This window comes from Bubalus kerabau, chromosome 11 (assembly GCF_029407905.1).
Source record: "Bubalus kerabau isolate K-KA32 ecotype Philippines breed swamp buffalo chromosome 11, PCC_UOA_SB_1v2, whole genome shotgun sequence".
NCBI lineage: Eukaryota > Metazoa > Chordata > Mammalia > Artiodactyla > Bovidae > Bubalus > Bubalus kerabau.
Genome location: NC_073634.1, coordinates 75,371,853 through 75,384,300, shown reverse-complemented (window position 1 = coordinate 75,384,300; position 12,448 = coordinate 75,371,853). Strand labels below are relative to the sequence as shown.

The 12,448-nt window shown below is 51.1% G+C and overlaps 2 protein-coding genes across 3 annotated transcripts; one reads left to right on the top strand and one right to left on the bottom strand.

Moving 5' to 3' along the window:
- Positions 1–571: 571 nt before the first annotated feature.
- On the top strand, positions 572–7,501 carry ABHD1 (abhydrolase domain containing 1). Its single transcript, XM_055540705.1, has 9 exons — positions 572–804; positions 4,886–5,046; positions 5,658–5,837; positions 6,062–6,107; positions 6,267–6,379; positions 6,503–6,676; positions 6,846–6,894; positions 6,993–7,158; positions 7,290–7,501. The coding sequence occupies exons 1-9, from the start codon at positions 703–705 to the stop codon at positions 7,499–7,501; spliced, it is 1,203 nt and encodes a 400-aa protein (XP_055396680.1). The 5' UTR covers positions 572–702.
- A 12-nt stretch (positions 7,502–7,513) lies between these two features.
- Positions 7,514–11,577, bottom strand: PREB (prolactin regulatory element binding). Of its 2 annotated transcripts, XM_055540703.1 has the most exons (9): positions 11,244–11,570; positions 10,253–10,445; positions 9,845–10,065; positions 9,575–9,655; positions 9,350–9,474; positions 8,990–9,163; positions 8,787–8,859; positions 8,440–8,599; positions 7,514–8,263 (listed from the first exon to the last, which is right to left on the bottom strand). In XM_055540703.1, exons 1-9 carry the CDS (start codon positions 11,376–11,378, stop codon positions 8,169–8,171), a joined length of 1,257 nt encoding a protein of 418 aa, XP_055396678.1. In that variant the 5' UTR covers positions 11,379–11,570; the 3' UTR covers positions 7,514–8,168. The 2 variants fall into 2 exon arrangements, with proteins under 2 accessions (XP_055396678.1, XP_055396679.1); XM_055540704.1 differs by lacking the exon at positions 8,440–8,599 and having other exon boundaries at positions 11,244–11,577.
- Between the last annotated feature and the right edge of the window lie 871 nt (positions 11,578–12,448).

The window sequence follows — 12,448 nt, the reverse complement described above, 5'->3', positions numbered from 1 at the left end:
GATGAGTAAACATCTACTTTACGTGTGGACAGCATAGAGTGACACTATGCGTGGCTTTAACCCATGTGAATGTGACAGTGTGAAACGCCACTCATTCAGTAGCGGAACCCTAAGTGACACCGTGTGTGTCACAGTGTGAATGTGTCCTAGTGCGAGGACCACTGCGTATGGTTGAACACTGGGACTGGGAGGATGTTACCACACGAGTGGCTGTGCCCTTTGTGTGTGACTGATGAATGGCTGGGGGACTCTAGCCAGGCTGTCAGCCTCGCCGCGGCGCCAGGGCAGGGTTTGAGGAAAAAGGAACTGGAGCTGCCCCTCACTAAGATGGCGACTGCAGGTCGCTAGTCCTCACAAGAGGCTGCACGGCCGGTGACCGTGAAACGGAAGGAAGAGGCGCAGAGGCGCGAGACCAGGGCCGCAAGAAGTAAAGCCACTCGCAGGTCAGTCGGGTCAGCTCCACGCAGAGTGGCCGGCGCAGCCCGCCCACCTACTCGGCGCCCTAGCACCGCCCCTCGCCACGCCCGCCGCCGGTGGGCGGGGCCCACATCCCCGAACCGCCAGGCGGTGGAGGCCGAACTTACACAGGCCGTCCAATGGCGTGTAACGGGCGGGGCCCAGCGCGCACCTGCGGGCCCATTAATCGAAGTTCAAGCTCTGGATCCAGTCAAGAACTTGGGAATCGAAACTCGGCAACACAAGATGCTGAGCCCCCAGGACGACACCTGGACAGAGTCCTTCTCTCTGCTTTTGGGACTTGGCGCTGCCCTCTACTTGGGCTACTACTGGACATGGGTACCCCAGGTAGGTGCAGGTCCAGAGCTCTCGCTGGCGGGTTTAGGTTACTGGAGTTCAGGGGCCATTTCCAATCGGGGCTCGAGCCCTTTGTGGGAGCTGGCTTGGTTGGCTGTCCAGGTCCAGGTGAAATTTTGACGCCACAACCCCACCACTACTCCTGCCCTGCGCTCCAACCAGGCTCAGCTTTGCTATTAACACGGAAAAGAGAGTTGATTCTTTGCCTAGATTCTCTGCATTCTCCGCGTACTCCCTATACCCGCTGGGCCTTTCAGGCATCGGAAGGATGCTGTTGCTTATTATGCGGACCAACGCGTGCGGAAAGGCGGGGTGGAAGGTATCCTGAGGTGACAGGGAGATACACACACTGTGGTTTTCTTTTTAGGCAGTCTACTGACTTCCTCGTTAGTTGCACTGAATGAAGAAACCAGTCTGTGGGGTGGTAACTCCCAACATCACCCCATCAGTAGGACCTTGCTTCTCTGAAGGACTGGCAGAGGTTCCTGCCTATCTCAGGAATACCCTAACTGTCCTTTCTCATTGAGCCCTGTTTTAAGTTCTAGGCTCTCCATGTATAGTGCAATGGAAAAATCTGAAGAGGATGATTTTAATGAACTTGGAGAGTTTATTCTCACTGAAATTTGCATATCCCCCCAATCAAAATCTTTTAATTTTCATTAAACTCAAAGTAGCTGAGTCTCGGAGAAGGCAATGGCAACCCACTCCAGTACTCTTGCCTGGAAAATCCCATGGACGGAGGAGCCTGGTGGGCTGCAGTTCATGGGGTCGCGAAGAGTCGGGCACGACTGAGCGACTTTACTTTCACTTTTCACTTTCACGCATTGGAGAAGTGTTCTTGCCTGGAGAATCCTAGGGACGGGTGAGCCTGGTGGGCTGCCGTCTATGGGATTGCAGAGTCGGACACGAATGAAGCGACTTAGCAGCAGCTGAGTCTAACAAGAACTCAGTTTGATTGAAGTTTGATTGAAGCCCTTTAAAAAGATCTATGGGGAAATTTAATGTTACCTAAATTTTCCTATATTTGCAGAGCTTTATACATCCTATGTATTATTTCTGCCTTAATAAAAGCAATTTTAAAAATCAAAACTTTACAATACCCTATACACCTTACATGTCTGATTTGAAAAGTCTGTTATTTCAGAACACAGTTGTCCTTAACTAAACACTTTCCTTTGTTTGCAAACAGCCACAGAGAAATCAGAGACCTCTGCCACTATATACTACAAGCCCTTCTGTGAGTTCCAAATCCTGGTTAAAATCTGAGGACATGCTGTTCAGATTGTCCAGCTTGGCAATGGATTGGTATTGATTCACCAACAGTGATTAATGGCATTTTATTCATTAATTCTCAGGGATAAGTCAGGAAACACTTTAATAGAGTTAAAAGGAAACTCACATACATCAAACCTGTGATTTTATTAGCACTTTGTTCTACACCTCTGAGGTGATTGACCAAATATTTAATAGATTGATAACTCAAAATCTTGGCAACTAGGAGATAATATAGTAAAATGATTAAGAGCACAAACTCTTGAGTCAGACAGACTTGGGTTTCAATTCCCAGCTCTACCACTAACTGGCTTTGGCACATTTTGTGCCCTGTGACACATTCATACACGTTTCTACAGGGGGATCATAAGTAAGGTTTATAGGGTATTGTGAGGTGTGGATTTTCAAAGATATCTCAAACAGCTGTTGTGAAGGTTACAGGATATAATCATGTACAGTGCTTAGCACAGTATCTGGCACATAAGGAGCACTCAACAAATCTTACTAGTATTAGAGATAATACATATTTTTTACATTTTTAAATTGAAGTATAGTTGATTTACTTTGTTCCCTTAGTTTCTGCTGTACAGAAAAGTGATTCAGTTATATTATATATATATTATTTTTTTAAATATTCTTTTTCATTATGGTTTATCATAGGATATTGAATATAGTTCTCTGTGCTATCCAGTAGGATCTTGTTGTGTATCCATTCTATATATAAAAGCTTACATTTGCTAACCCAACTTCCCACTCCAACCCTCCCTCAGGCCCCTCCCCCTTGGTGACCACAAATCTGTTCTTTAAGTCCATGAGTCTGTTTCTCTTTTGAAGATAGGTTTGTTTGTGTCATATTTTAGATTTCACATATAAGTGATACCACATGGTATTTGTCTCTTTCTGGCACACTTCAGTCAGTATGATCATCTGTAGTTGCATCCTTGTTGCTGCAAATGGCATTATTTCCTGGGTTTTTATGACTTAGTAGTATTCCATTGTATATAGGTATCATATCTTTTTTATCTGTCAATGGACATTTAGTTTGTTTCTATATCTTGGCTATTATGAATAGTGCTATTGTGAACATATGAACATAGAATATATCTTTTTGAATTAGAATTTTGTGTGGCTGTATGCCCAGGAGTGGAATTGCTGGATCATACAGTAATCCGAGATTTCGTTTTCTGTGGAACCTCCATAATGTTTTCCATAGTGGCTGTACCAACTTACATTCCCACCAACAGTGTAGGAGGGTTCCCTTTTTACCACATCCTTGTCAGCATTTATTATTTATAGAGCATTTAATGATGGTCATGTTGATTGGTAGTAGTTCACTATACCTCACCGTAGTTTTGATTTGCATTTCTCTATTAGACATGCTGAGCATCTTTTCATGTGCCTATTAGCCATTTGCATTTCTTCTTTGGAGACATGTCTATTTAGGTCTTTTGTCCATTTTTTGATTGGGTTGTCTATTTTTGTTGTTGCTGAGTTGTATGAACTGTTTGTGTATTTTGGAAATTAAGCCCTTGTTGGTTGCGTTCTTTACCGAATATTTTTTCTCATTCTATAGGTTGATTTTTCATTTTGTTTATGGTTTCCTTTGCTGTGCAAAAGGGTGTAAGCTTGATCAAGTCCTACTTGCTTATTTTTATTTCTATTGCCTTGGGTAACTGACCTGAGGAAATATTGGTATAATTTATGTCAGAGAATGTTTTGCTTAATATCATTATTAATTCCACTTTGCCTTTTGCTTGCTGTGTGACTCTGGGCAAACAACTTAACCTTTGTCATAGTTTCTTCATTTACAGTAAGGTTGGCTTTAGCCTAGTGCTAGCAAATAGCATATAGTGAATCACAGATGTTATTATTCCAGGGCTTAAGAACCAAGGTATGAGTCACAACAGTCATACTACCAACCTGGCCTCTCAAGTTCATCACTTACTTAGCCCCTTTTGACTACAGGAAGAGACAGGAGTCTGGTCCTCAGGTCCCCTCAGGCCTGCAACAGAAATGCCATTTCTGTTTTTTGACTCTGAGACCTTTTGTCTTTGTACAGCATACTCCCCATTTACAAGCCTTCTATGTGACAAGGCCCTCTCATTTACTTGATATATATCCAGAAGAACCAAGCAGAGGGGTTGAAAGTTAGGGCTAAGCACCCACTGACCTCATCTGCCCCCTCATCCTATCCCTGTTACCTTCCCCCTGGCTGGGAGGAAGGAAGAGAAAATCTGTTTACACTGGGACTATTCCTCCATTAGAGTACAGTCAACAGCAGGGGCTGTTAAGAAAACGAGGTGTTGCGGTAAAAAGAAGCCCTGCAGTTGCAAGCATGCACAGGAAGGGATGGGAACATGTGACAATGGAGCACGAAAATCAGGAGCCAGCGTGGCCAGAGATGGTTTTGAGATGATAGTGTGGGTAATTCAACTGTAAGGCAGAAGTCACAGGTTGAATGGTACTGCATTTCTTCAGCCTCTGCTCAGGACCCCAACCTTTCCTGCAGGAGATCAGCTGGGTAACTTATATTACTTGCTATCTCCAAAATGGGTTTGGGGCATGGAAAGGCTGAGCGTGGAAGCTGGTTCAGGGTCAGTTCTGGAGAGGTGGCACTCTAGGTCTGGAGTTTCCAGAGCTCTAGTGGGACTCCAGATTGAGGTATGCTAGATTTCTCACCCCCAGATGAGGCAGTGCCCTCCAGGCTGGCCTCTGGGAAGAGGTCTCTCTGGTGTTGGGTACCTCACTGGCTTGGTGCAAATATCAGGGGAGTGAGGCCGACGGTTTTCTGTGGTTACAGCGGCCACAACTGGTGACTGGGTCTCAATTTCTGGCCTTCCTGGAGCAACACTGTCCAGTCACTCTGGAGACTTTCTATCCTACACTCTGGTGTTTTGAGGGGCGGCTACAAACCATCTTCAGAGTCTTACTGCAGTCCCGGCCCATAGTCCCTTACTCGAGGTAAGAGAAACAGATGGAGTGAATAGGAAGCTGCAAATATAAGGAAATCTTTATAGGGAATAAAATTATTTGGCTGTGTCAGGTCTTAATTGTGGCACTTGGGATCTTTTGTTGTGGCACACTAACTCTCCAGTTGTGCCAGGCAAGCTCAGGTTGTGGCCTGCAGGCTCCAGAGTACATGGGCTTCAGTAGTTGTGGCATGGAGGCTAAGTTGCTTCATGATATGTGGGATCTTAGTTCCCCAACCAGGGATCGGATCCACGTCCTCTGCACTGGAAGGTGGATTCTTAACCACTGGACCACCAACTTAGTCCCTCATCTACCTCTTTTAAAATGGAGGTAACCTTCACTCCATCTACCTCAGTGTGCTGAGGGTAACCAGGGTGGCTATATGGAAGGGCTTATGTACAACCATGAGGTAATTTAATATTCAATCTTTTATGTCCCCATTATACCTTATGATCTTCAGGTTTTGTGCAATACGTGCCCTCAAATGATGAGAAATTGTGGGAGTTGATTGGGGAGGGAGAGGAAGGTGAAAAATCTTTTGAAGTACATGGAGTTCCTAATCCTAATAGTATCTTTGTGTGCCCTTTTCTCCAAAACCACAGTGAAGTTCTCGAAACCCCAGATGGAGGACAGATCCTCCTAGACTGGGCCAGCCAGTCTAACAGTCAGTACCCCGACCCTAGCACCCAGCCCACTGTATTACTGCTTCCTGGCATCACAGGCAGTAGTCAGGAGACATATATCTTGCACCTAGTTGATCAAGCTTTGAAGGATGGCTACAGGTAAGGATGGGAGCAGCCCAGAGAACTGGGTGATGTCTAATAACTTGTAATTGTGTGTGTGTGGTGGGGTGGGATGGGGGCGGTGTCAATTCAGACCCTGCTAGCTCTGGGGAGAAGGTGCCATATGAAGGGCACCTTATGACTGAGGTCTTTCTGAAAGGTACCAGGAGGGGAGAAGAGCCTGTAGGGAGGGTCTGGCTAACATGTACCTGTGTGTGCCACAGGGCTGTTGTATTTAATAACCGGGGCTGCCGCGGGGAAGAACTTCTGGTGAGTACCCTCCTTCCTCTAGTGGCCCTTTACTCCGCTCCCTTCAGATATCCTGGGTCCTGCACCTCTACCTACCTGTCTTCCATTTCTTGAGTCCTTTCATTTTTCTGCCTTCTGTCCAAGGCCCCCCTCTCTACCCAATGATCTGGTTTGCCTCAGACTCATAGGGCCTTCTGTGCCAGCAACACTGAAGATCTGGTGACAGTCATCAACCACATAAAGAGTCGCTACCCGCAAGCCCCACTGCTGGCTGTGGGCATCTCTCTCGGAGGGTAAAGATTGCCTCACTTAACCCAGTCTTCCTTCCCCTCTTCCCTCCTCCACATCCTCTCCCCATCTCCAGTCCTGACTGCCCAGTGCAGACCCTTCTTTCACGGCCTGGTCCAACCCTGCAGGATATTAGTGCTGAATCACCTGGCTCGGACGGGACGGGCAGCAGGCCTGGTGGCAGCACTGACTCTGTCTGCGTGCTGGGACTCCTTTGAGACCACCCGCTCCCTGGAGACCCCCCTGAACTCACTGCTCTTCAATCACCGCCTCACTGCTGGGCTCTGTCAAGTCGTGAACCGGTAGGGTCCTGATGAGCAGCAAAGGGCAGAGAACAGGGAAGGACGGCACATGCCAGGCCCTCCCGGTGCTCGGGTCAGCTCCGTGTGTGTACTTTTCTCCATCGAGCTAAGACCGAGGGTGGCTCCGGGTCGGGTCTGGGTGCAGAGCCAAACCTCTGTTCTTTTGCAGAAACAGAAAGGTGATGGAAAACGTGGTGAATGTCGACTTTGTCCTACAGGTGTAGTCTTCCAGCTCTCCCCTTTGCCCCATATTGTTCTTCCCACATCTTATTCCCTTGTCCTCATCCTAGCCTATCCCGCCTTCCACCACCTGCAGGCCCGCACCATCCGCCAATTTGATGAGCGCTACACAGCTGTGGTCTTTGGCTATCAAGACTGTGCTGCCTACTACCGAGCAGCCAGTCCAAGAACCAAGGTCAATGCCATCCAGATCCCTGTGCTCTGTCTCAACGCAGCTGATGACCCTTTCTCCCCCGTGGACGGTGAGCACCGGGGATCCAGATGCTTTAGGCCCCAGGGGAAATGGGCCATGTGTGAGGTGCAAGTGGAGAGCGCCTGGACCCTTGGCAGAGGCCAGGGCTCCTAACCTCCTTTCCGACTCCCCTCGCCCCAGCTCTTCCCCTACAGGCTGCCCAACACTCTCTCCACGTGGCGCTGCTAGTCACGGCCCGGGGCGGCCACATCGGCTTCCTGGAAGGACTGTTTCCCTGGCAGCACTGCTACATGAGCCGCTTCCTGCATCAGTGCGCCGAGGCCATCTTCCAGCACCCGGCGGAGTTGCCGGGCCCCAGGTCACCTACCCCTTCAGAGGCAGGCAAGAGCTGACAAGAGTCTTAGTTCAGTCTTCCCTTGTTTATTAAATATCAACCTTTCCTGCCAAATGAGCTGAAGTTCCTTTTCCCTTTCCTCAAGGCTAGGGCAGACTCTCCAGGAACTTACTGCATATAGCCTGGTGGGCTTGGAGCTACCCAGTGGAACCCAAAGATTACTGCCTGGATCTTCATTCTGCTCCTTCCTTCCCTAATAGCAAGTCCCAGGCCAGTGCAGGCCCCCAGCAAATCCCAGGGCTTCATGTGAAGAGCAACTGGCCATAAGGCTGTGGGGTACGAGGAGAAAATGATTGTTTCTGCAGGAAGGACAGCACAGCAGTGCCTCCAAATTCTTGGGCATCTTCACATATTTCTGGAGAAAAAGTTCAAGCTCAACTCTGGAGCCCCTGGTAGACAGAGGGAAGGAGGCAAGTGGTACGGCCTGGCCCTCAGACACCACTGTCCTGGGCGGATCCACAGATGATGAACGCAAGGTTCCCAGGACTCAGGGTTGCACAGGGCCAGAGCCAGGCTTTAACTGGGAAGGGCAGGTACTGCCCATCAGTCTCATCCATGGCAACCTGAGCTGTGGACCCAGGTGGAGTGAGCAGTGGGCTCCAGGCCCCTGTTCTGGTCTAGAAGGTGGCAGTGTCCAGGCCCCTGGTTCCCTGGGAGCAGGGAGGCTAAAGAAAACCTGGAAAGGCACTCTGGAGCAGCAGGATAGTCATAACAATAAGCCCAACACACAGCAGCAGCAGCAGCCACACAGGAGCACTTCCTGCAGGAGGGAGAAGGGAAGAATTCAGAAGGCAAAGGAGTGGCATTGCAGCCCAGAGAACAGAACCATTCAAGGAGGGGACAGGTGACTATAGACAAGCATCCTATTCTCCGGGGGGCAAGTTTCTGCTCCAGCTAAAGGGGGAGTGGTACCCCTACCCCACCTCAAGGACTCACGTCGTGAGGGCAGCAGGTGCAGCTGGCAACGACTATCCACAGCCACAGAGAACAGAGCAGTTTCGTGGGACCCAAGGAGCTCTGGACCACGACCTTTCTCAGGCAGAAAGGCCACATCTGTCACCACAATGCCATGGGCCTCCTTCACATAGTACAGACGCTGGGGAGAAGAGGAAAGCTAGTGAGGGAAAGACCAGTTGGGAAGATTCCTTCTGAAAAACACACCCTCCGCCCCCAGACTTTCCCTCTACAGGCTGGGCCCCACACCTTCGTGCACACTCTGTGAAGGAGGCCTAGAATCTCTACCCCAGAGAGCCCTCAGAGTTGTGCCCAGGTCCATCCATTACCTGGAGCGAGAAAGCTATGTAGATGGCAACAGAGCCAGTGACCGTGCCCAGGCCCAGAAAAGTGCCCGATTCACTGCAACAAAAAAACGCTCACTGTCCTGGAATCCTGTGCAGCAGCAACAGCCCCCAGGGATGTGGGCAGCATGTCTCCCCGAGCTGCCCCGGGCACCCTCACACCCAGCCAAGCCACCACTGTCTCATACCTGACACTAAGGCAGGAGATGACTTCATGGCCACAGGGCCTGGTCCGGAGGGGCAGGAACGTGGAGCCATCCCAGGCTGTGAGGTAGCAAGGCGGGGGTTGGCGCAGACGCTTGTGGGGAATCTGCACCGTGAAGAGTCGCAGACCGGCAGGCTGGTCTGGAACCTGCCCAAACCTTGGGGCCGGGCAAGAGGCTGTTCAGCTCCCGGGGCCTGCCCAGCCCTCCTGTACCCTGGTCAGGTCTGGGGTAACACCCAACAAGGCTCCGATCCCCTCCCCACCAGCTTCCCCCCGGCCTTTTCCCACTCCCCCACCACATCTAGGCTGTGCCTCTTTCAGCCACCCTCTGGGGTCTTCACACCTGCAGGCCTGGTAGCGATAAGGCGTGTTAGAAAACGTGGGTCCGTTCTCTTGCCAGTGCAGCTGTGTCACCAGCTGATCCTTCTGCCACACGGAGGCCTTAAGGTCCCAGCCCACAGTTACCAACTAGTTAGGGATCAAGATTCCAAGGATGGACAGTTAGGGGGATCCACTTACTGGACAAGCAGCATAATCACCTACTTTCTCCACCCTGTCACCTCCTCACCTTGCCATCAGGCCCCAGAGCTAGGTCTTCAATCTCCCCTTCGTGGGCTTTGAACTCCAGAACCTTCTCTAAGGTGGGTACCTGCAGCCAAACCACCACCATAGTCAGCCTAGGTACCCAGCAAGAGTGCAAATGATACCCACTCCTCTTCTCTACTAATGGCCACTCGATGCAGGCTTTACTCACAAGCTTCCCAGGACCCAGGTTCAGTTTCTCACAATTCTGGCCTTGCCGTTACTGACACTCATCCTCTACCTCCCCAAACCACACCTTCCAGACACGAACGCAGCCATCTGTCCCTCCAGTGGCAAGCAAGGTATTATCATGGTTGAAGCACACAACTTTCTGCAGTGGATCACGGCTGAAGTCTGTCTGCACTTGGTGCAAATTCTCTACGCTGAATTCCACCCCCTCCTGGTGGGTTTCAGCGCCAGACTTCTTCTCTGCTGGGGCTGCCCCTTTCCTTTGCCGAGGCCCCTGCTCCTTGGAACCTGCAACACAAACAGCCTGCCAGGTTCCAGGCTTCTAGAGTAAGTCCTACTGGCCCTTTCCAGTGGTGAACATCAGCTTCTCTCTTGCTACCATAATCCCACCTCCAGCCCCACTTCTTCAGAGACCAAGATGAGCAAGAATTCACTAATTTAACCCTTTGCCCAAAGCTAGCGGGGAGGCTCTCACCTGCCTTCTCTGCCTTGTTTTTGCCCTTCTGCTGATGGATCTGGAAGCGCAGGAGCTGACAGTGGGCATCCTGCCCTGCAGCAAGGATGTTACCAGCCAGCGCCAAGTTCATGGTGGCCCGTGTCTCTGTGTCATGAGAGTGTAGTAAAGAGGCGCTGAGGCGCCCATTAATCTGCTCCAGCTGCAGAAAGTGCTGTGGGAGAGGGAACCAGAACAAGCAAGGTTCAGAGAGCACCTCAAGGGCAAACTTACATCCTGTAGTCAGAAGCCCCACCCCCTCTGCTACCTGCATTTTCTAGTTTAAAGACTTTTTCCAAACTTTTTTCTTTTTTGAGCCTCACTCATGTGTACTGGTCTTTGCTGGTGGCTCAGACGGTAAAGAATCTACTGCAGTGTAGGAGACCCAGGTTCGATCCCTGGGTTGGGAAGATCCCCTGGAGAAGGGAATGGCTACCCACTCCAGTATTCTTGTCTGAAGAACTCCATGGAAAGAGAAGCCTGTCGGTCTACAGTCCATAGGGTAACAGAATCGGACACGACTGAGCGACTATCATTTTCACTTTTTTTTCACTTTCTTGCGTACAGCAAGCAAGGCTGGGATTATCACGTCTAGTCTGTAGAACAACATGATAACTCTCAAAAGAGTGAAGAATCCTCCTACCTTATATTTCACTCTCGCCGCTACCAGTGGGCAGACAGACAAGTCTTATGCAGCCTCCACTAGAAAGCCAGGTTACGACCCCTGGAGTTGATTCCTGAGATCGAATTGAAGCGTTCCTGCCTAGGCAGCGCTGTGCGCAGTTTTCACTTTAGGAGCCTCTCAATTCACCAGTGAGTGGTTCAAGACAAATTCGCGCCGGGACGCCCGGCACGCCGCGGTTCCCACCCGGGAGGGGCAGGGTCCGAAGAGGGGGTGCGGCCCGCTCCCAGACCTCCGGGAATCGCCCTCAGCCCGCTGTGCGACCCGGCCCCAGCGGGCCTGTATACTCACCACGCCATTCTTTATGCCGGTCTTGGCGGCACCTCCTCCGCCCGCAGCGATGAGCAGCCCCGCGCTGGGGTCGACCCGAAGCGCGTACAACGGGAACGGGGCCCGGTATAGCTCTGGCGTCCGGCGCCGACCCATCCCGCTCGCCGCGCGCTTCACTGTCGGCGCCAAGGTCCCCGGAACATGCCGCGCCCGGCCTTCGACTGCTGTCCCGGCCGCTGTGGACCTTGGTCCGGTCCCTGCCGAGAGGACTCCAGACCCTCGCACACCCGCCGAGCTGCCGAAACTCTAACCACACTGTAAGTATCCCTAACACTGCCCGGGGCCGTATAACCCGGTCTCGCAGACGCGCCGCGCGCAGGCGCACCCAGACCGCTCTCCTCGCGCAGGCGCAGAGCCACCGATACGCGTCAGCACAAGCCGGCATCTGGCTGGCGGAACCCGGGTGTGTGAATTCCGTTCTCCGCTTTCAGATGCTGGCACCCTACGCCATCATTCTGCGGGGCGGTGGAGGCGGGCGGCTGCTTCACGGAAACGTCTTGCTCGGGGCGGGGGCAGGCTAAACGATTAAGGGAGGTTAATAAGCCTTTAATAAATCCTCGGATCAGTGCTGTCCACACTTCAAGAGTGACATGCAGACTCGTCAAGCAGTAGCCCTTACGTTTACCGCCCAGCCCTGAGACAAAGTGATTAATCCAAGGTCACACTTCTGGCTCTCTTGCCTCTTAAATGGAGGCAGCGTGGGCTTGAAAAGAAACCTGGCTTCAAATCCCGATGCCACCGCTTCCTAGTATGAGGAAGCTACTATTTACAATGAACACCAGTCCTCCAAAGTTTGCAGAGGTGGGAGCTGGCTATTCTCTACGCCCCACACCCTCTCCAGGCACCTCAGGGTTCATGGGTAGATAGGCAACTTGACCCCCAGGCAGTTGAAGGTCTCTGCCTAGCCCCCATCCTCCTGAGAGGGCCCTTGGGTTTTTGATCTCCATCCAATGTGGGGATTCCCTGTTTCTCTGCAGTGAACCCTAGGCCTGCCCTTCCCTTCAAGGAAACACCGTCTGCTGCTCCCCTGGCGACATCATAATGAGTCTTTGTTAATCTGAAGTGTAACCAGAGGAAGGGGCCCAATGGCTTCATCTCTGGGGATGCCATTGACTGTCCCATCAAATTGAGTTAAATGTTTGAAGGGCCTGGCAGAGCCTTCTGCA